The sequence below is a fragment of the Nycticebus coucang genome, chromosome 5, assembly GCF_027406575.1.
Source record: "Nycticebus coucang isolate mNycCou1 chromosome 5, mNycCou1.pri, whole genome shotgun sequence".
NCBI lineage: Eukaryota > Metazoa > Chordata > Mammalia > Primates > Lorisidae > Nycticebus > Nycticebus coucang.
Genome location: NC_069784.1, coordinates 4,295,598 through 4,317,236, shown reverse-complemented (window position 1 = coordinate 4,317,236; position 21,639 = coordinate 4,295,598). Strand labels below are relative to the sequence as shown.

General features: G+C 40.3%; 1 protein-coding gene across 11 annotated transcripts in view; it reads right to left on the bottom strand.

Moving 5' to 3' along the window:
- Window positions 1-21,639, bottom strand: part of LRRC7 (leucine rich repeat containing 7) — a 626,043-nt gene that overhangs the window by 82,394 nt on the left and 522,010 nt on the right. For 7 of the 11 annotated variants that reach the window (XM_053592544.1, XM_053592536.1, XM_053592541.1 and 4 more), the window contains 5 exons: window positions 19,716-19,964; window positions 14,371-14,571; window positions 6,735-6,846; window positions 6,340-6,520; window positions 3,065-4,691 (listed from right to left, as the gene is read on the bottom strand). In XM_053592544.1, the coding sequence (XP_053448519.1) occupies window positions 3,065-4,691; window positions 6,340-6,520; window positions 6,735-6,846; window positions 14,371-14,571; window positions 19,716-19,964 (2,370 nt within the window). The remainder of the gene's footprint in view (window positions 1-3,064; window positions 4,692-6,339; window positions 6,521-6,734; window positions 6,847-14,370; window positions 14,572-19,715; window positions 19,965-21,639) is intronic. The other 4 variants (XM_053592545.1, XM_053592538.1, XR_008380264.1 and 1 more) reach the window with 3 other exon arrangements.

Here is a 21,639-nt window from a genome sequence, read left to right as displayed (position 1 = left end):
TTGTGGCTATCCTTCCATGGGTGTATCAAAAAATTATTCTAAGTGACTGACAGATTAAGTTTTCTCTAGAACTTCACTTAAAAATCCAAATATTTTATTTTATTTTTTATTTATTTATTTTTTTAAATTCAAATATTTTAAATGCCCTGTCAGCAAACTGCTTCCACCAGAATTTGATGGTGACAGAATTTGGCCCCTTTAAGTGATTCTCCTATTTTGGGACAAAAAAAAAAAAAAATCACAGAAGTTAACTTAGTATACTTTTTTCTTAACTGAATATTATTGAATGTTAACATCAGGCAGCTCTTCTATTCCAGGGGCTTAATATCGAAGTCATAATTTTTAGCATCAAAGTTCCATTGAGCTCAATTGAAAACTTATTATACTTCTGACGGTGCGCTTGTCATCCAATAATATTTGTTATGTATTCATGGTTGTTTCATACAGAGATTTTTTTCAACTGTCACCATGCCAAAATTGAAAGGACACTGATCATCTCATCTAGCACACAGATCATTCCTTAGGGTTTAAATTACTCCTGTCTAGAACTCTGTCTAGAACAGCAGCAGTCTCAGACCCTGGGTTCACGTTTTCATCCTCTGTCACAGGGAGGCTCTGTGCAGAAGCAGGAGCCTGGTGGCTGAACCCAGGGAGAAAACAAGCACCTTCTTTCGAGGGCAGTACTTGGGGCTTCCTCTCCAAGGTCAACGCTGAGACCTTTCTCCAACATCGTGTTGGACACCTAAGTTTATCCAAGGTCCAGGTCTCTCGACAGTTGTCTTTTATGTGGAATGGACAAAGACCTTGTAATTTGTAGTGCAAATGCTTTATTTTCAGGGTCCAAATGGCTCAACTAAATTTCACTAAGGATGAAGCACACCACGTCCCTGGGACAGTCTGACTTTGGACAGAATGCTGAGTAGCACAACTATGTCAAAACTAGTTTTACATAAGAAGTCTATGCTTCAGTACCCTGAATTCATTTTGTTGAGTAATTTTTTGTTGAGTAATTTTTAAGTATAAAATTATAGCCTGAATAGCTCAGTAACTCAGTTGAAAGAGGCAAAGAAATGTTACTGGGAGAAAACAAGAGGAAGAGCTTCCAGGATCTTAGGGCTTAAAGCAAGGCTCTAAGTTAAATGTTTGGAATTAAACGAGAAGCTATTGAATATACATTGAAATTGTCTTGAAAACTGAAAGACAGACCCAGGGAATTATAACTAGCCAGGGGATATGTGTAGAGTAGTTTAAAAGGGTGGTGTTTTCATTAGCAATGGCAAATACACGTGAATTCCTTTTTCGTTATTTGGGACAGGCAGGGCCTCCAGACTTCTGCTGATCCAAATCTCCTTCCCCCCAGCTCTACATTCTCCCTTAAAATTCTTGCTCCATGAGGGGGAAGCACCTACTTTTCCGCAGTTGAGAACAATGGAGGGGACCATTTATATGGGACACTGGTAAGCAAGGGATGGTACCAAATGCTTGCTTAGGATTTTATCTTTTCTTTTGCATACTTTGTTTTCACTCATTCCTCTGTTTGCCTCACATTGCTAGTCATATTACATATCCTCCAAAAAGCTTCTTACAACCTTTCTTGACTAGTTCATCTTACCCTGTTATGTACGGTCGTGTCTACACAAGGCCAGAGTTCCCAAACTGTACTGTATTATTTGGCCCCAAATATTTTCGCCCTCCAAGTTATCTGTCTACATGGAGGGTATAACTTGAGGTAAGGCATGGTGACAACCGACCAGGTGTCTCCCACTGACAGCCAGTCATGAGGCTTTGATGAGGCTCCCTTCAGTGAGTCAGAGCACACCTATTTGAAACAGACATTCTGATGAAATACTTTGCAAGGCAGAACCAATTTCCACACTGAGAAACTAACACCCACACCCACAAAGTTCACTCTTGCCCCCAAAAGATTGTATTCTTGTCATGTAGACACGACCTACAACAACATAATTATTTAAAAAGAGTAAACCTGAAAACACAAAATTCATTCTTAAAAAAAATACACAATAAATGCAGTGGCCTGTGCTTTCTGTAGGACACCAAACAAAACAATAAAACTACTGAGTGGACCACATTCTGGTGGTATATTATTACCCAGACCCCCAATTTACACTGAGCACTCAAACCTCGAAACTGACAACAGTTCCCTTTTCACACAAAAAGCTTTAAGATTCTGAGGTCTGTGTTCAAGGCCAAAAAGCGTACTGAATGATGACGGCCTACTGAAAGCAGTTCTAGAAAATTAAATGCCCGATCTCTTAGAGAGATTTAAGCAGGCCACAAAATGTAACTGTAGGCATTATATGTCTTTGTTTTTAACTTCCCAATCTCTGTACATTTGTGACTCAATTTTTAACTGAATTAGGATTAATTTCTTTTTTGCTGCAATAGGCATACTAATTTGCACATTTGTCATCTTTATAAAGACATTATCTATTTCTTTTTTCTGTAGTATGATTTGAGCTTAAACATTTCCTTCCATATAAAAACCAACATTCTAAATGACCAGAATTTTATTAAATAAAATTACGTGTGGGAGGGCATTTAATCTCCGCTGGTTTCTGTTTCTGGCTGGGAAGATCATTGCTTATTAGAAGGAAGAACCTTGGCTGTCCCATAGAGGTAACTGGGTGCAGATTTTATAAACAAATTCGACCTAACTATAATAGGAGTGAGTCTGTTTAGAAAGGGGGCAGAATACTCATTTTTTTTTTATAGTCAATAAAAATCCTATTTTTTTAGGTCACTAGTGTGCTAGAAGCAGCATTTTGCCTTAATGGCTGGAAAGCAACTGCAGCACCATCCCACGTCATAGAGTCAAATTCTTTCTCACTAGCAACATTCGGGCTGGATTTGATAAGCAATCCACCTGCAGGTCACGGCCGCATCCACCAAAAACTATCATGGCCGGTTTCCCCCACAACAGAAAGATAAATAACTGATCATCTATTCATTCACGTAGTTCATGCTTCTCTACACGAGCTTGGAGATGCTAATAAAGTGACACTAGGGCAGGAGAGAGGTTGTTACAGAGAAACGCCAGACATACCCTGTCTAACCTTCTAGCTTCTATGTGTCTGAGCAGCTGCTGTCTCCAGTCCGCAGGCATTTTCCCGCAGCCATCCTCCCCCTTGGCGGGAGCCGGCCTGGTCTTTAGCTCGCCGCTCTCGGCCGCCTTGTCGCCGTAGTTACCCAGGTTATAGTCCGACGGCATCTTCTCCAGCAGGGCGGCCATGGTGGGCCGCGCCGACACCGGCCTGGTCTGCGAGGCGCCGTAGCTCTCGGTGCTGTAGCTGCGCGCGGACAGCGGCCGCCGCTGCGTCAGGCTCTTGGCCGGGAAGCCGCCCGCCTGCGCCTTGGCCTCCGCGTAGGTCGGGTGCTCGTCCTCGTACCGGCGGAACTGCGGCTCGGGCCCCGGCACTCCCGCGCGGTAGGCTGGCCGGCCGTACCTGTCGGGGGGCAGCTCGGGCTCGCCGGCCCTGCGGAAGGCGGCCATCTCGGCCGCGCTGACCAGCGAGTCTGCCCTGCGCAGGAAGCCGCGCGCCGGGCCGGCCAGCTGCGCGCCCAGCACGGCCTCCTCGGCCACCGACGGCTGCGGGAAGGAGAAGGCCGGCTCGACGGGCGCGTAGCCGCGGTAGGCGCGCGGGCTGACCAGGTCCTGCGCCGCGCCCTTCCCGGGCGGTGCGTACTCGGGGCCGTGCGCAAAGCCGGCCGCCATCCGCTTGTCGGCCTTCACGTCCAGCGCGCCCTGCGGGTTGAAGCTCTGGTCGAACTGGTAGACCCGCTTGGTGACCGAGGCCTTCTGCGGCCCCTTGCCGCTGGCGTACGCCAGCATCTCATCGTCCAACATGGGCACCGACTGGCTCCGCGACATGCTGGCCACGCCCAGCTCCGGGCCCAGCATCTTGTCGGCGCGCTCGTGGCCCCCCAGGTGCTCGGCCGCGGCCGCGTAGTTCTCCAGCGGGATGTTGTACACCTTGTACGCGCCGATGTCAATCTCGTCTATACTTTGCGACTTTTTGAACTTATTGGACTTTATATCTTTCATGAGTGGGGAAAGCCTCTCTGTGCTTTTGCTCATTGGAATGACACCTTTGGAAGATTCCGGGCGGCAGTGGATTTGAGAAAAGACATCGCTGAGACTGCGGTTGGCGCTGGCGTCGTGGAACTCCCACGGCACCCCCGGGGAGAAAGGGCCCGGGATCTCCGCGGACTCTTTCCTGTCGGGCAAGGGGCTGGTGGTGGGAGTCGTTTCTAATTTGGAAGGAAAAGCAGTCCTGTCTTCAAAAGGACTGGGGGTTCGGGTCCAATTCTGCCAAGGGTTGGGAGGAGGCACTTCAGTTTCGGGAGTGTGTCTGTGCGTCGACTGCTCCAGCTCCAGCGGGACGCCCACGATCCTGTCCTGCCGGATCAGGGGCCTGCGCCCGTGCGGGGCTGGGTTTCTAGACTTGGAGCCCAGGAGAGCGTTGCTGTTGGCGTTCTCTGCTGTGGTTTCCTCGGCGACGAACCCGGTGTTGTCATAATGGGAACCGTCGGTCCAAGTGTCCGGGAAGGCGTCGCCCATGGGCAGCCGGTCGGGGCGCTGCGGGAGGTTGGGCAGGTTCGCTGGGGGCACGGCCTCCCGCTGACTGAGTAATGGCTTTGCGTCCAGGGGTTGTGGGAAAGGTGGTGCAATCCTGTGAACACAAAGGGAAGAAGAGAGATGAACACCAGGACAGCTGGGTCTTTGACTGAAAGAGAGCCGGTGATGAGGAAGGCCGCGGTCCTTGAGCTGATCTTTCGTCCCCACCTGCCGTACCAGGAAGCCGGTGTGAATATTCCGGAGAGGAGACCCATCCCTTCACCCTGCTGTCTTATTTCCGCCGACTAATGATCGCCTTCTAGCGTATTATACAACTTACCTATTAAACGTCTATTGTCTCGTGTCCTCTGTTAGAATGTAAACTCAGGAGGGCAGAGATCTTTTTCTCTTCAGGCCTAGAACAGTGCCTAGCACACAGTAGGTATTAATGAAATACAGGTTTTCAGTCATGGTCCTGAGAATTAGATAATTAGAATCTTGTGATTCCTGGTACTCATCCCCGGAGAGCCTGATTTTCAGAAATGCTGTTGGAGAGTACCTTTTTTACAAATGCTTGGCATTTCTGATGCATCTTAAATTGCCTTCAAGTAACACTTACTTGAAGGCCAGGTCTTGAAAACACTAAATGCCATTGTGTAGGTAACACATTCAGCTGTATTTCTCTAGAATGTGAATTATATGATGACTTTAGGGCATTGCCACATTTACAGGGTGACCAGAGTATTTCTAGCAGATGATCATTTTTCTGAGTTTATAATAAACCATTTACACACTACTAACATTGAACTGTATACCTTTTATTAATGATGGAAATGCTTGTATGTGCTTGTGCTGATTGGGAAAAAATGCATTTAGAAGGTACCTAAATTAATCTCAGCTCATACAAAAGTAATGAATTTATAAACTGAAAGAGTTAAGATTTTTATCACAGGCATCAGTGAATAGACATGGTCAATTACTAGACATTGCCAATACAAGCAATATTAGTAACAAAGGAGTAAAAGTTATTGTCTATGGCATATAATTTTTATTTGCTACGTGTAGTATAAAAAGACATAGCAACATGTTACAAAATACGGAGTTAGAACTGGGCGAAGGCTAATGCTGCCTTCCGAGTCACTTCACTGTGCTCTGTGGTTTTTGATTTTCCATCTATAAAATTGGAGTAATGTACAGGAGGGGCATTTGGGAAAGATTAAGTACTTTTAAGCACATTCTAACTTTTCCAGGTGGTGATGGCATGATGATGATGGTATCAAGGAAAATTTACTGAACATCGACTCCATACCAGCACATAAGTGCTTTCCCGACATCTCTTTTGGGTGGCTGAATATCCACATGCCTCATCAAAATGTGTTGGGCAAACACTATTTTTGATTCTTAAAGTTTTTTGTTCATCTCATCCTACTAATTCCCTGCCATGTCTCCCTCAGTCAGTGGCCTCCCGGTGTTGGAAGGATCCTTCTGTCCCAGGCGAACACACCTGCTTACCAGCCCTTTCTGGCTTCTGTGCCACTCATGTGCCAATTCCAACATTAAGAAGATACTATTTAAGAAAGTTGCTGAAAACAAGCATTTGGAAACAAAAACAAGAGGCATTCTACACACACCCGTCACCCCACAGAGAATTGTGTCAAACACACCTGTCACCCCACAGAGAATTATGTCAAACACACCTGTCACCCCACAGAGAACTGTGTCAAACACACCTGTCACCCCACAGAGAACTGTGTCAAACACACCTGTTACCCCACAGAGAATTGTGAACGGCATCTGTCGCTGTCGGCTGCAAGGACCCCACTTTAACCCGGGCGTTAGAGGAGCCTGAGGAAGCCTGGGAGGGCGAGTAGTCTGAGTAAGTGCCTGAGGAAACACTGTTATTCAGACAGTGAGTTTTGTCAACTTCAGACTCATCAGTTGATTCTGAAATTTAAAGGGTAAAAATGTTATAATGCTATGAACATTGACAATTAACACAGAAAATCAAGTATAAAAAACAGATGCCATACCGATTAATGTTAGAGATGTACAGTTGTAAACTACTTTTATGGACTGTGGTGTATCAGAGGGCACAACCGGGGGCTCGTCATGCACATGCATTGGGGGCGAACTTCCCACAGCAAGTTCACGGTGTTACCTTTTTTGTCCTTCCCTAGCAGAACAAGTTTGGGTGGATACAGAGGGGTCTCAGCTAATGAAGGGTGAAGTTCCCCAATCCTCATTTCATTAGCTGGATGAACAAAAGAATCCTGAGAGATATAATAATACAGGACAAGGAAAGTAAACATTTAAACAGTGGTTAACCGAGGTGGTAGCATGTTTATTCGGCTCAGATTCAAAGATGTGGCTCTAGAACTTGATTCGCTATGGGGCCCTGGGAGAAATGAACCATGTGTGTCTGTGAGCTAAATGCTAATTTATTTTTTTCTAACTTAAGTGAGGCCACATATTCATCATATATATATATTTTTGCATATTGCTTATATGTCTGACACTGTGCAAAGAACTGTGGAGGTTCCTAAGAAAGACAAAATGTGGCCCAGGCCCTCTGGGGCTTTACGCTCTAGTTGGTGAGATGAGATATGTCATCATAACACGAGACTGAATGATGAGAAGCCATGTATGAACTTAAAATTTGTGTACTATTTAAAATAGCCAACTACGCAACTTAAAATAGTTGGCTATTTAAAATTGCACATGAACTTTATGGACACCATGTATATAGGTAGGAATTTTAAGGGATGAATTCTCTAAGAGTTTGAAAAGGAAAGTTTATCACTGACCAGTTAATTTTTGTTTTTTAATTTGGTCATCCCCCGGTGCACTATGGCATGGCGGGTTCTGCTTCCTGCCACTCTGCCTCTTACTTTTGACTATATCCCCAGTGATCCTCTCCTCTGTTTCCCTAGTTCTAACATGCCTTTTCCTCAGGCTTTTTGCTAAACCTTCATGTATCCATTCATTGAGTGTAATGAGCAACACTGGTAAAAGAATATAACTTCCTGACAAATGAACACATGAAAATAAACTTGAATTTTAAACTTCTATAGTTCGTGTTATTATCTCCAGCTAAGCAGGTAGTAAGGAAGTATTAGGGAAGGCAAAACCAAATTCTCACTTTCTTCTGCATATAAAAATGCCTTTACCACATACATAAGTAAGCAGAGACATAAATATATGTGTAGTAACTATCTTCATGTCTTTTTCTCTTAAACTTCAGATTAATTTTAATTCAGAGAAGAATTTTCATTTAAGTTTTAGTTTTTTTGTTTTTTTTTTTTTAGAGACAGGGTCTCACTCTGTTACCCAGACTGGATTGCAGTGGTATGATCCTCGCTCACTTTACCATCAGACTCCTGACCTCAAGCAAGCCCCCACCATGGCTTCCCAAGGGTTACAGGCATGAACCACCATGCCTGGCCTTAGTTTTTAATTCTTTAGTTATCTTATTAGATTGGAATATTAATATAACATATTTAAAAATATTTTATTAAATCAGAGAAAGAATATATTTAAGAAAAAATATAAATTTAAAAAGTCTTACCTATAACTAATTGGCATAATGAACAGAAAGAAACTCCTACTATTCCTTTAATTTATTGCCAAAGACCTCTGTCCTGCCAGGCTTAGGTCTTTGGGAATTGCAGAAAAACACATCCCTTTCTTCTACCCTTAGCTTCAGTTCAATCTTTGAGCTTTTTTTTTTTTTTTTGTTAAGCTTGTATGGAAATATGTGCCTGTGAAAAATCTGGGTCTATCTGATACTTTTTTTTAAAGGAATATTTTAATAGAAGAAAATTGAAATATTATCTAGCTGTAGCCCAGCTCTTTTGTTTTCTATAGATGGATCCTGAGACTCAGGCCTAGGCTCACACACACACATAATTGGACAAAGACCCATCACTGCAGCGGGATTCTCTCGGGTTCTGTTCTAGTGATCACACTGCCTCCTGGTAAGCTCAGCTGTGAGCATAAGAGGGATTTAAAATGGAATATCAGGTTGGAGAAGGACAGGCAAGAAACTGGGACTGATGAAGGACCAGTGTCTTTTTAATCTTGGAAAGCACCTTTGTTCTGTACTAAATAAAGGTTGCTCTTTTTCACTTGCAAAAAAAAAAAAAAAAAAGAAAAAAAAGAAAATTTGGTAGCTGAAGAGGGAAAGCTGTGTTTTCATGGATTTTGAAAATCATTTCAAAGGTTAGCATAAGAAATGCATGATAAAGTTTTGGAGTGAAAGAATAGAAAAATGAAAGCTTTTACATATCATTGGAGAAATTTCTAAGAAGATGTGAGTTTGTGAAACAGTACCATATAAGGCTTAAAACATGTTGGCTTGTCAAATACATTTCAATTACCAGGTGCTATAATTCCATTTTGTTTCTGATTCTTTTAAAAATTATTTATTAATCAGTTTCCTTGGGAAAGTCAATGTATCTCTCTGGACCTTATTCAAGTCTTTAAATAATCAGTAATAGGAATTAGTGTAAATTTCTGTTTGGCACTAACATAAAGAAAATATCCTTATACACCGAATTACAAGTATGGCAATTTTGTTTTATATAAAAACCAAACAACAACAACAAAAATAGAAACAGAAAAGCAAACCAAACAGTCGTACGAGTACAGAATGTTAACTCCATTGAGTTTCATTTTCTTTCCTCTTATTCCCTGCACAGTCAGGACTCAAGTTGTTTTCTTTGCATTGATCAAACTTTCAAACTTAAATCCCAAAACAGTGACCAGAACTCTATGTGATGGCTAGGTCTGACTCAGGTTCACGTTTCTGACCCTGTTCAAGAATTTCTGTTGTGAATCAGAGAGACCCTCGGTGACCAGGAAGAGATTATCATGTCCTTGAGAATTTGCCTTTTATCACTAGAGTTCTGAGGCCTTTGCCTAAGAGGATGACACTGTTGAAGCAGGAAGGTAGAGTTTGCACTGATCCGGTTAGATGCTCTTCTCTTTATGGGCAGTGATGATGATAATGACAATGGTGTGATGGCCGTCGGTTATGGAGCCTCCATTACGTTGCTATTGTGCTACAACACTAACCACATCATCTACAGTGATTTCAAACATAACTTTGTTTTTTAGTTTATGATTTCAAACATAACCCTTTTTTTTAGTAATTATGCTATATTTTAAAATTATTTATTATTATTTTTGTTTTACAGATAAGGAAATGGAGGCTCGGAGAGGTAAAGTCATAATTCCAACTCCTAACTTAGTGAGTGGCAGAGCCAGGATTTGAACTGGGATTGTCCAACTCTAAGATTCTGTACGTGATATTGTGTATACCATGTAGTCTATCCTAAATAAAGTTAATTCTTCAAATGGGCTTCGCAGGGCAAAGTTAACTGTTGAACAAAGGAAATTAATCATTGACTTTCCGTCTATAAATTCTTTTACAGAAGCTCAAGGAACCAAGATCTTGCTGGAAAAGTGGGTGAAGTTTTGGGAACTACTTGGGTGCGTGAAGACAGTGGAAGCTTCTGGTAGGGAATCAAATTTAGTGGAGATCCCATTTGAGCACATTTGGCCCATCTTTCCTTCTGGTGTGGAGACCGGCGTGAAGGGGAAAGGAAAGGTGAGGTGTTCTTTTTGACCTCACTGCCTTTCCTTGGCTCAGACGGCATCTCGGCTGCTGCTGCCAAGGAGAAAGGGATCCTTCGGTAGAAGTTGAAGGAAAGAAAATAAAGCTTTATTTTTGAGCTTCTGAGAGTCCAACCTACTCAGAAAGGCAATTTAAGAAAATCTTTAAGGGTAATTGGTATTTCTCTATTACCAGGAGAAAGATACGAGTCTCCTAACAAAAAGAAAAGTAGCTGAGAATTGGGATCCAGGCGGTGATCTGCAGGAGGATGAAAGGTGGGTGGGTCGGGTGCAGGCATATCACTCCCTTGAGGAAGGGGGCGAATCATCACTTACTGGGACCTTCTGTGCCAAGAACTGTGCTTGAGCTGCTTATAAATGCCTATTATTACCTGGTTTCATCTCCACAAACATTTGGAAGGGTGTTATTATCTGTGTTTTTGTTTAAGATGAAACCAAGGCTCAGAAAGGTTTTAGTGACTTATCGAAGTCACATTATTGGTAACAAAGCAGAGCCAGGATTTCAGTTCACAGGGACACCACGGGTTATAACATTCAAGGGAAACAAGGCAGTATGTGGCATCAGTCCGACACCGTGCAGACTGCCAGCTTGAGGTGGCTCTCAGTGCCAGTATTTGATTGCATGTTCCTTTTGATGACAATTCTTGTGAAGCTGGACTTTTTGTGGTTGCTGTGCTCAAAGAGCAGGTGTCACTTGGAAATGAATGTGAGACAGAACTTAGAGTTGTGGTGTCCACGACGTCCTGGGTGCGAGAAGGCAAGTGCTATCCTGCAGGTGCACAAATCCCATTAATAATTCAGCGTTGGTTATGTGAGAATGAGATAAAAATATTTTTTCTTTCAATTTATGTGCATTGGTTTTTCAAATGACTGCTAAGAAGGACGTAAGTATTTAAGTTAGTTTGGGTCGAATTGCTGAAATGGAACTGTTAGGTTTTCTTTTGGTCTAGGGTCACTGTAACAAAAGTACTGAGACACTGAGGGCATTTGTATACCAGGAGTTTACTCAACACACGCAGGATAAAGTGTGGATAGGTAGGGCAGCCAGGAACCATTAATTGAACAAAACTCAGAAATCGTGCCTAACTTCAATGAACTGTTTTAACTGGATGAAGAGACAGACTTGTCACCAGAGTTATAGTTCTGGTCTACAGCAATCATTCATTTATTCACCAGTATCTGCTGTGCCCCTCTTCTGACCTAGCTGTGCTGGACTCTGGGAATACAGAGAAGGACAGGATAGAAATGGCCCCTGTCCTACTGTAACTCACAGCTTGAAGTTAATACCAAAGTGATCAGAAATGTTTTCATTGTATTTTAATGCAAAGAAACAGGGTGATGCGATCAAGAAAATCAGAGGGTGCAAGCAGTCAGGGTGGTCTTCCTGTTGAGGGAAGGGCTTCCTGTTGAGGTGACCTTCAAGCTGGAACTTGAAGGACGAGGGAGGGCCAGCCCTCTACAGAGAGCTGGCAGAAAGACCAAATGCAACCTCCACAAGACTTGACATCTCTCCAGGGCCCTTCATCTCTCCAGGTCCTCCTGGTTCCTACGGGGATTCCCAACCCTATTTTTTGTTAAAGCTCTGGCCATATAGTTGGCAAACAGAAAGTGAGAAATAAATGTTGACTCACCTTTCCTTTTCCTCCTACTCAGCTGCGTTTATAATCTGGTTACCTTGTTTTTTCCTTCTGTTTCCTACTTCTGGCTCTGCCTACCTCTATTCTTCATATTTTTTTCTTTTTTCTTGGTTTTCTATATTTAATCGCATGAATAAATATATCATGCAGTGTGTAATACCCCCTTTCACATTCTTGGCAATGACACCTAAAGAATAATGGCTCAAAAATAGCAGGCAAGTACAAAATATGTAATAACTACCCTGTATGCATTTATCAGCTCGATGCTTGGTGATCCGTATTGATTAAATCAGATGCTGGAAAAATGGAGAGTGACCCTTCATTTGGCTGCAGTTAATGTGAGTCAGAAGAATGATACAGAAACCTGTAGCTTCTCTTTGCTCTAGGCTGGTTAACAGGAGAGGAAGATCTAAATCTATTTTAGGTAAAGTATTGAAATTATCAGTGAAATTTCTATTCAAAAAGAAAAAAGGCCAGTATAAAAAAAAAATTTTTTTAAAGGGAGTATGGAAAAATCACACAAACAAATTTAAAGGTGAGAATTGAGCTTTAATTTTAGCCTCATTTAGTGTGGCTACTTTAATTAAGCAGCTTAGATTTTGCGTAGGCGATTAAGAAGCCACTGTAGTTTTGTTAAGGAGGGCAAAGATATGATTCGATTTGTGCTTTAAAAAGATAACTGGCAAGGCGGTGAGGAGATTGGGGATAAGATAAGCCAAGAAGGGGACAGTTTGTAACGCAGGACAGTTGAGGAGAGAAGATACAGTCAGGTGATAAGATACGCTTCGGCAATTATTTGAAAGGGACAGAGAGTGGAGAGAAAGAAGGAAAGTCAATCAGATCACCTCTCAGATTCCTAGCTTGAGTGAAATGATGGATAAAGGTGCCGGCTGAGATGAACGATGAAGAAGACCGGAGTGGAAGGAAGTCCGGGGAGGAAACATTACATTTAATTTTGGATTTTACAGCTTGAAGTGCTTGTGGGACAATTTTAAGATTTATTTTCTTGACTGTAGGGTTATTACCAACCAGCCTTTGCCCTGCCTCACCTAACCCCTCCCTGCATTAAGAAACCTTAGGATCTTATGTTGTAGTAAAATTATCCAGCTCACAGGTTTTTATGACCGCACAGTTACTTTGACGTTAAACGGACAGCATGAAATCTGAATGAAAATCGTGTATGTGCATACTTAACATGCCTGCCAAATGCTGGCTTCTTCCTTTCCGTGCCTTGGTAATATCTTCAAGATAAAGAAAAGCCTGTTGCTTTGCTGTAGTACATGTGTGATATTTCGGAAAGGGGAAAGGACATTGATATCGATTTTACAAGTGAAAAGCTAAAAGCAATGAAAATGAATATTTAAGAAAATTCCTTCCTTGGAAATACAGCTGTGCCCCCCTCGTCTGGGGCAGGCTGGTTCTCTCCTGGCCAATGTGTAAGCTCCACTCGTGTTTACTCAGGTCTTCCCTTTGTCTGGGTGCCTCTCTCCTTTTTTTTCACCTTAAAAGAATCATCCCACCCTTCTTATGCAGTCTAACCTTAAATTAGAGCATTATATTCTCCATCACAGACCAACCACGGGATCCTATTGTACGTGAGTAATCACTTCCTGTGCGCTCAGCTATCCGGTGGGGCTTAATAAATGCGGATTACAAACCCCTTTTGTGTTTCTGTTTTTCCTCTCACAGTGGTTAGCACAGTGTCACATACTTAGTTGGTGCTCAATAAATGCAACAAATTGATGCTCTGAGATGCAGATTTGTAAGAGTTTTGCCCATCTAGAGTTGTGAGTATAGAAACTTCCAATGTACTCATCCCAGTTATGTTCCTAATGAAGAAAAAAGATGATAACCAAATCAGCGGAAGAGTTGATGAAATAGCAGAGGTGGGTAAATGAAGTTGGATTCTTTCAGACCACACAAATCAATAAGGTTGAATTTCTAACTCTTTCTAAAATGTAGGTGTTAAGCTTCATGTGACTAACCCTGATCTAACCCTAAATTTCAGAACCCTCATCCATAACCCTAAATTTCAAACTTATCTCCCATTTTTGTTGTTAATAGTGGTGCTTCCTACAAAGGTTGTAATCCAAACACAAAAACAGTTAAAAAAACAAAACAAAACTGTGCTCTAAATCTGAGTAGGAATTTTATGAGATTTGCAGAATAAATCAATCTTTGGTTAGTTTTACCTAAGGACTGATTCAATAAAAATTTGGGGCAGCCAAAATAATAATGCGGTCACTGGCCAGGCTTAGTGGGTGATGAAATTCATTCCATGTGTATGGGGACGTTTAGAGCTGTATTCATGATTTTAGACCAGGAGGGCATCATTTATCTGTGATTTATTACATGCAACCCTTATAGTTTGAAAGAATAGAGACATCATTTGTATTTTTGGGAAAAAAAATGCACTTAGCAAGGAAAATCTATTATGTTTACAAAAAAAGGAAAAAAACCCATATCATTTAAAATTCCAAAAAAATCCAACCACACTGGCAATTACCAATAACCTTCAAATACCTCCACTGTAATCTCCTTGGGGGCCACCGGCCACTTGTGTTCATACTTTTCTTTCACAGTTTGCTCCGTGTTACCACTCGGATTTGAATTCTCAACACGTACTCCATGGCTTGGCTTACCCACCAGATTTTGAACAGATTTTACCATATTCTTTAAATCCTCTGGGTAAGGAGTTGGATATCGTTTTAGGTTTATTTCAACCTAGAAGTTTATAAAAAGAAATTTACATAAAAATAACTTCAGCGAGCATGTTCACAAAACTACCGCGCTTTCTGTGCAGTAGTATAATAACCAAATGCAATACAGTGAGTGTTGAGCTGGCCAAGAGCATGCTACCGAGGAGGACACAGCGTGTTCCCACGTCCGGCCTCCTGGGCCGCTTCCCACCCCTTCCCACCCGTCTGGATTGTAAACAACGTTTGGATGACAGCCTATCTTTAGACCCACACTGTAGATGGCTGACGTGGCAGTCCGTCTGACACTTAAGTGACCTTTAATCTCTGAGAAATTTAATCAACTTACTATCAGCTGCTTTTATACTTTACAGAGAGTTCCTTTCCCTATCGTAATTATTTGTTAAGATAATTTTCATGTTAAGAAGATCCTTGGATTACTAATGCAGGTGATGAGAGGAGACCCCAAGAGATTTACAGGGAGAGTTAGATCTTAAAAAATAGACAGTGTCTGCTGCCCAAGCAGACATTAGCTTTATGCTAATTAGCATATTACATCAAAAGGTAGGACTGTTAATTCTTGCTAATATCTAAGAAAAAAAATGCTTCAGGGTAGTTTTTCTAGTTAGTAGTTTTTACCCTTAGAAAATAACCTGCTTCTTGGGTAATATAATAAAGATGATTAAAAAATTGGGAACATTTTAAAAGATATTTTAAGCAAACATAAATTTTGGCTTTCACTTATCCAGCTATTTATTTCTATTCTTGAACTCCTAGGCGGGGGGTGGGGAGTGGGGCGGGGGATCAACCTTCTTGGGAGCACATATCAACTGCTATTCTTAGCACCAAATTTAGTAAGAGAAATACAAGACATTCTATATAGAATATCCAACATCAGAGACTTTATTATCATACATTTAAAATAGAATAAATGTAGTTGTCTATGCTGACTCAAACGGAGTGAGAGAAAAAATCAGGGCAGATATCCTTGGCCTGGCTTGCTCCAACAATTGTGTCTTTTTTTTTTTGCAGTTTTTGGCCAGGGCCGGGTTTGAACCCACCACCTCTAGGATATGGGGCCGGCACCCTACTCCTTTGAGCCACAGGTGCCACCCAATAAATGTTTCTTGTTGCATCTGAGTAGAACCAACTTTACAGGATGGGATGGTTTACGTGGTTGTGGTGAATATGTGTCTGTGGAAAGTGTGTGTCTGGGGGTTGGAGTGGTGGAGGAGAAGAGGTGAAAAAGGAGCTGAAGAAGAAGAGTGGGGAAAGATAAAGGAGAAGAGGGAGGGACACACCACACCCTCCACCCGTGTAAGTGATGGGATGTAAGAAGCTATGACAGTGGTACAGGTCTGAGGATTATGAATACAAATTCAAACACTTTTGCTCATCTGCAGTTTTAGCAAATCCACCAACTGTGTTATTCTTCTCAGTATTTTGTCTTCCTAGTGGCTCATCAAATATTGGAATTAGACGCTAAGAGATGATTTTTAACAGTCCGTTCAATACTAAAAGTATAACATTATTTGTCCAATAGATATTTAGAAAGCAGATGAAAAACCAGGTAATTTTGTTAGTGTATTGTCTAAATGTAGTTTAATCTCAAATAAGCATGAGATTGAGAATATATAGAAATAAAGCTACAAAAACCTAAGACAAACTTAGACTTGATAGAAAAAAACAGTGTAAGCTGTTAGGGCATAACACACGTGTAAATACATCCAGGAGTTTGTAAGTTCAAGTTCATAATGCATTCTAAGTCACCATCAAAAGATGAAATCCACACTGGGCAAGTTCACTGGGATGCATGGATTCTTGGATCTGTTTAAATTGGTATTAGAAATGTTAATTACAAATTAAATTTAATGTTTTTTTTTTTTTTTTTGTAGAGACCGAGTCTCACTGTACCGCCCTCAGGTAGAGTGCCGTGGCGTCACATGGCTCACAGCAACCTCTAACTCCTGGGCTTAGGCGATTCTCTTGCCTCAGCCTCCCGAGTAGCTGGGACTACAGGTGCCCGCCACAACACCCAGCTATTTTTCTGTTGCAGTTTGGCCAGGGCTGGGTCCGAACACGCCACCCTCGGCATATGGGGCCTGCACCCTAACTCACTGAGCCACAGGCGCCGCCCTAAATTTAATGTTTTAAATTATAGTGTTGTACTTGTTTAAAAGTACTTGACATCAAAGGGCTAAAGGTAAAAAAGAATTACATTAAAAATAAAGTAAATTGTAAATGCTATGATTATCATCCCAATTAAGGACATATTTTTGTTTTTAATAATTAGTGGTATATGAATGAAAAATAAGTGAAAACAGGCATCGAATTAAAATTCTATGCAACATAAAAATCCTCAACATAAAATTACACTAATAAATCGAATGGAAGGCAAAAGAAATGTGTCCTTCCTTAATTGGATTCAATACTTCACTGAATAATGTAATCTACTTTTCTAGACGGTATGTCCCATCTGACACATTTAGATAATTATTTACTAATGGTCAATATTTTCTGATTACTTTATAAGGAAGTAAATATGATATTTTGGTCACATCCCCAGAATATGTTTGAATATTTTATTTCTGTGACGCTTTCAATTCTAGAAACTGATTTAACATGTAGTTAAAGAGGGTTAAACGCTACACTTCTTCCAAAGTCTTGTGAGGGGCCCTGTTGAGATATTACATGGCAGTTTATATTCTTTTCTTTAAAAAAGGCCAAATTGTGGAAGCTTCAGGTCTCATAAAGTATGGATTTGTTTCACCTTGAAAATAAGTTTCTTGTTTCCCATTTATTAGTCTACTAGAAAAACCTACTGGAGGTGGAGTCAGGAGATTGAAATTTCAGCCACAAACGTACTCCCAACTAGCTATCGGCCACGGATCATTCTTTTTGTCATTTCTACTCACGTAAAATGGGAATGATATCTTTCCCAAGTACTTGAGTTTATCTGAAGCTAACATGACAAAAATGTGAAGGTTGTTCCTTAGGAAATTTGTAAGTTCTATGTAGAGATGAGATACTATTTCTAACATCAGATTTTACTTATGTATCTTAAAATCTAGACTCTATGCTGTATACGTCCAGCCATAATACCTGTAACTTGTATATATCTTTTTTTCCAGCAAATACATAAAATGATCATTTGTTTGGTATTTACCATGTGCCAAGCACCAGGTTCAATATTTTTATAGGGGCACTTACTTTATTTTTAATTATTTAATAATTAATAATGATAGCTATTCTATGAGCTTTAATACAAATTAATATTTATATACTAAATAAATGATTAATAAATTATTATAGAATTTATCATTAATTTATAACTTCATCTCATTTAAATTTCACAACCTACTGCAGCAGCTTTCCCCACTTTACAGAAAGAACACTGGGGCTCCGACAGTGTAAGTGACTTGCTGGACGTCCTACCTCTGGTAGGTTCAGTGCCTGGACCCCAACTCAGGTCTCTTTTGACCTCAAGGCTTGTGTTACACAAGTGTTCCTCATCTCAGAGATAGGCCCAGGCATGGGTGGAGCATATAACTTGTATAATAATATTGGAGAAGAAATATACTAAGTTTAAAATGTGAATTTTGTTGAGGTAAATAATAAAATAATTTCATTTTTTTCAGAATAAAGCTAAATAATGGAATATTTTGCAATTTTTTAAAAAGTTATGTTTGTAAGCTCACTAAAAGCATATTTTATATACTTATTTTGTTTTTCTACTTTTCACCTCATGTAGACAATGCTTCAGAAATAAATAAATATGGTCCCAGCTCAGTTATACTGATAGTTCAGTAATACCCAAAGACAAATACACCAGCTATGAGTATTCCCTTATTTTAACCAGTATGTTAGAAGATATAAATTCATTTATTAAACATAGCTGGGAAAATCCACCAATTATTTTCTTGCAAAAGTATTGTGTTTACCACTCACTATAAAGTATTTGCTCATTTCACATATACATTTTATTAAAACAATATTTTTACCAAAATATCATTTTATTTCTATTTTTCGGAAAATAGAAATATTTCATAATATTCTGTGAATGTCAGGTCCATGTAAAGTGTAGCAAATGCAAATAGCAGCTACAAGATATTGGAGTTCCCCCCCAAATTTAGCAATGAAGACAGAATTACAAAATGATAATAGCTCGGGCATTTGGAAATGATATCTTTATTTCACACAGAACCGTGCTTGTCATATGTTATAATATATTATATTCCTATAATATATTATATTTCATATCATGATCAAATTCTGATTTGATTATAAATTCCAGTAAGAGAAATAATAGTTAACGCTTTGATCATTGATTGTTAATTATCTTATTCTAGGAATTAATTGGAAAGGTTTACAAAAAAGGAAACTTATACAGCAAGTTCAGTTAGAAAAATGCATTCCCAGCTTGCCTTATATTGTAGAAAGAATATAAGACACCACACAAAAATCTAGTCCATTACATGTGGGTAGCAAAGTTTACAAAAAATGTACGGTTCTTTCATGGTCCCTTAAGACATGACTTTTCTCCCCATCGACTTCCTAAAAGATCTAAGGCACCGAAATCACGTCACCCTATCGGCTGCATCTCCCAGCCAGTGTTCTCTTACAGGAATTCATATCATCTGTGGTTTCTGAGTTAAAGGAAATGGATGCTTTTCAGCATGTGTCTGTCTTTGTGCTCAAAGTCCACTTCCAGCAGATCTCAATTTAAATCTCATGCTATTTTAAGAATCAAGTTTTGGCTATTTAATCGCTTCTGGAATTGACATTATCAAAAATGTGCATCTGTGTGGAGGGATAATTCAGATCGTATCAATAGTGTTGCCAACACTCTGCCCAACTATTGGTATTCCCACACTTTAAAGACAAAAATGTTTAAAAAAAGACAAATAAAAATGAAGAGCCCACCTCAAAATCCATGCCAGATATCCCACCAATAGGCACATCACAGCCATGGTCCCCCCCCTCTGACTCAGTCCTCCCCACCCCGTTGCCAATGTCAATAAACAAAAAATTAAATTGGGATCAAACACTGGCAATTTGGAGGTTCCTATGTGATCCACGTTTTCCCCCAAATCATGCAGGACATACCCCATAAAGCACTGTTCTAAGGTTGCCTCTACACAGGGCTTTTCCTGCCCCAGCACCTAGGCCTACCTGTCTGCCACTTAGAGAGGGAAGAGTGGTGGATTGTGCTGCCACTGGCAATGGACTGCACAGGGTCCTGTCCTGCTGGAGGCCACTTATACAACCCCATGCCAGCTGGGGGTCATTCTGGGGGACGGGCATATCTTGGATCTGCTGATCACACCTGGCCCATGGTGTGCAGCAGTCGCCAGACAGTCTGGCAGGTTGGAGAGTAATCCCACGCTGGCCCCTGTCCCAGGGGGCTTGGCAGGTGAGATCCTGTGGGAGAAGGAATCTCCATTTTCTGGGAGAAAGAGGAGCACTGTAGCAACACTTTATCACTTTTCTACTCTCAATTTTTTTTTCTTTCATCCTGGGTAATGCATTTAAAACAACCATCATAAAATTAGTTTTAAATCCATGGAATAAGACAGTACCAATGTCATAGGAAGCTAACTGGTCACAATTTCTCCACCCAATGCAGCATTCACACTACTCTCGAAGTAGGGCATTATACTCTAGTCCCTTTGAAAGTCAACAGCATCGGTCAGTGTTTCCTCTTTTCATGTAAATTAAAGGTAAAACGGTGCTAAATTTAGCGTACATGTAATGAACCAGAGAAGTAGGATTGATTTCGTGTAAGATTACCATACCCTTCCATTCATCATGCCTCCATGATGATTTATTTAGAAGTTTGTTTGTGCTCTAATTTGTCCAATGGCAGTGACATTGGAAACATCCAAATTAGTCGAAGTAGTTTGTGGTTTTGGAAACACACATTGTTTCACCAATATATAAATGAAACAAATATAAATTAACATAGAGAAAAAAAAAACATTCTAAAGTATAATGAACCTACTCTGATTACACACAACCCTGATCACACAGCACACAAACAGGGCTTCTAAATAACAGTTTGCATTTACTATATGCTCTGTTTTCATTGTCACGTATACCTTGGATCATGTGAGCATGGATTGTTTAGGAAGACGCATGTGGTTTTTGACAATTCAATGAAATATCAAAATGCATCAAGGGCCAGCAGAGAAGGTATCATCCTTTGGTTCTGGATTTAACACATGACATTCTTAAAAGAAGAACTGAAATGTTCCAAAGGTTTATTTATTTGCTTTTAGTTCCGTATTATTTTTTTGTAGGAATTCACAAGTTTTAAAAAAATGTCTCTTTGGTTGTTAGATGTCATTAACCAACCATCATGAAACATTCTTTTTAAAATCCAAATCTTTAATAAATCATTATTTTGGATTTAAGAACCCAGTTTGGGTTCTCCACAATGAGATAAGTAGGTCTTGTGAGTAAGGACTTCATTACCTTATTGCCTAATTCTAATAAGGTTCTATGTGTATTGGCTTAACTTTAGAAAATTTGGGAAGGAAAGGTTAGAGAACACATCACACAAGGCAGATTTATTAATGGTATGTAAATATAAGTATTTAGGTAATTAGTCACTAGAAGTGAGAGCTGTTAGTATCCACGATGATAAAAGTGCACATATAATATCACAAAAATAAATGAGAGATTCAAGATGTTGCTGTGAGGATAACAAGAAAATCGGATGTTGATAAAATCTAAGTCAATTCTGATGATATTTGAAAATTTAAATAATGGAAAAACATAGATTTTAAAATTCATTCTTGCTACTGGACTTAAATTAGTTCCAATAAAGGATTTTTAAAAACATGGTTTGATGTTCTCACTTGTAAGTGGAAACTAAACACTGCGTATCTGTTACTGTGCAGAGCGGAGTAATAGACATTGGAGAATCCAAAAAGTGGGAGGCTGGGAGAGAAGATGAGGAATGAAATCACCAATTGAGTACAGAATATAGCGTGAGAGCATTGGGAACACTGAAGGCCCAGGCTCCACCACTGCAGAATATATTCCTGTAACAAAACTGCCCTTGAACGGCCCAAAGCTATGTAAATAAAATAAA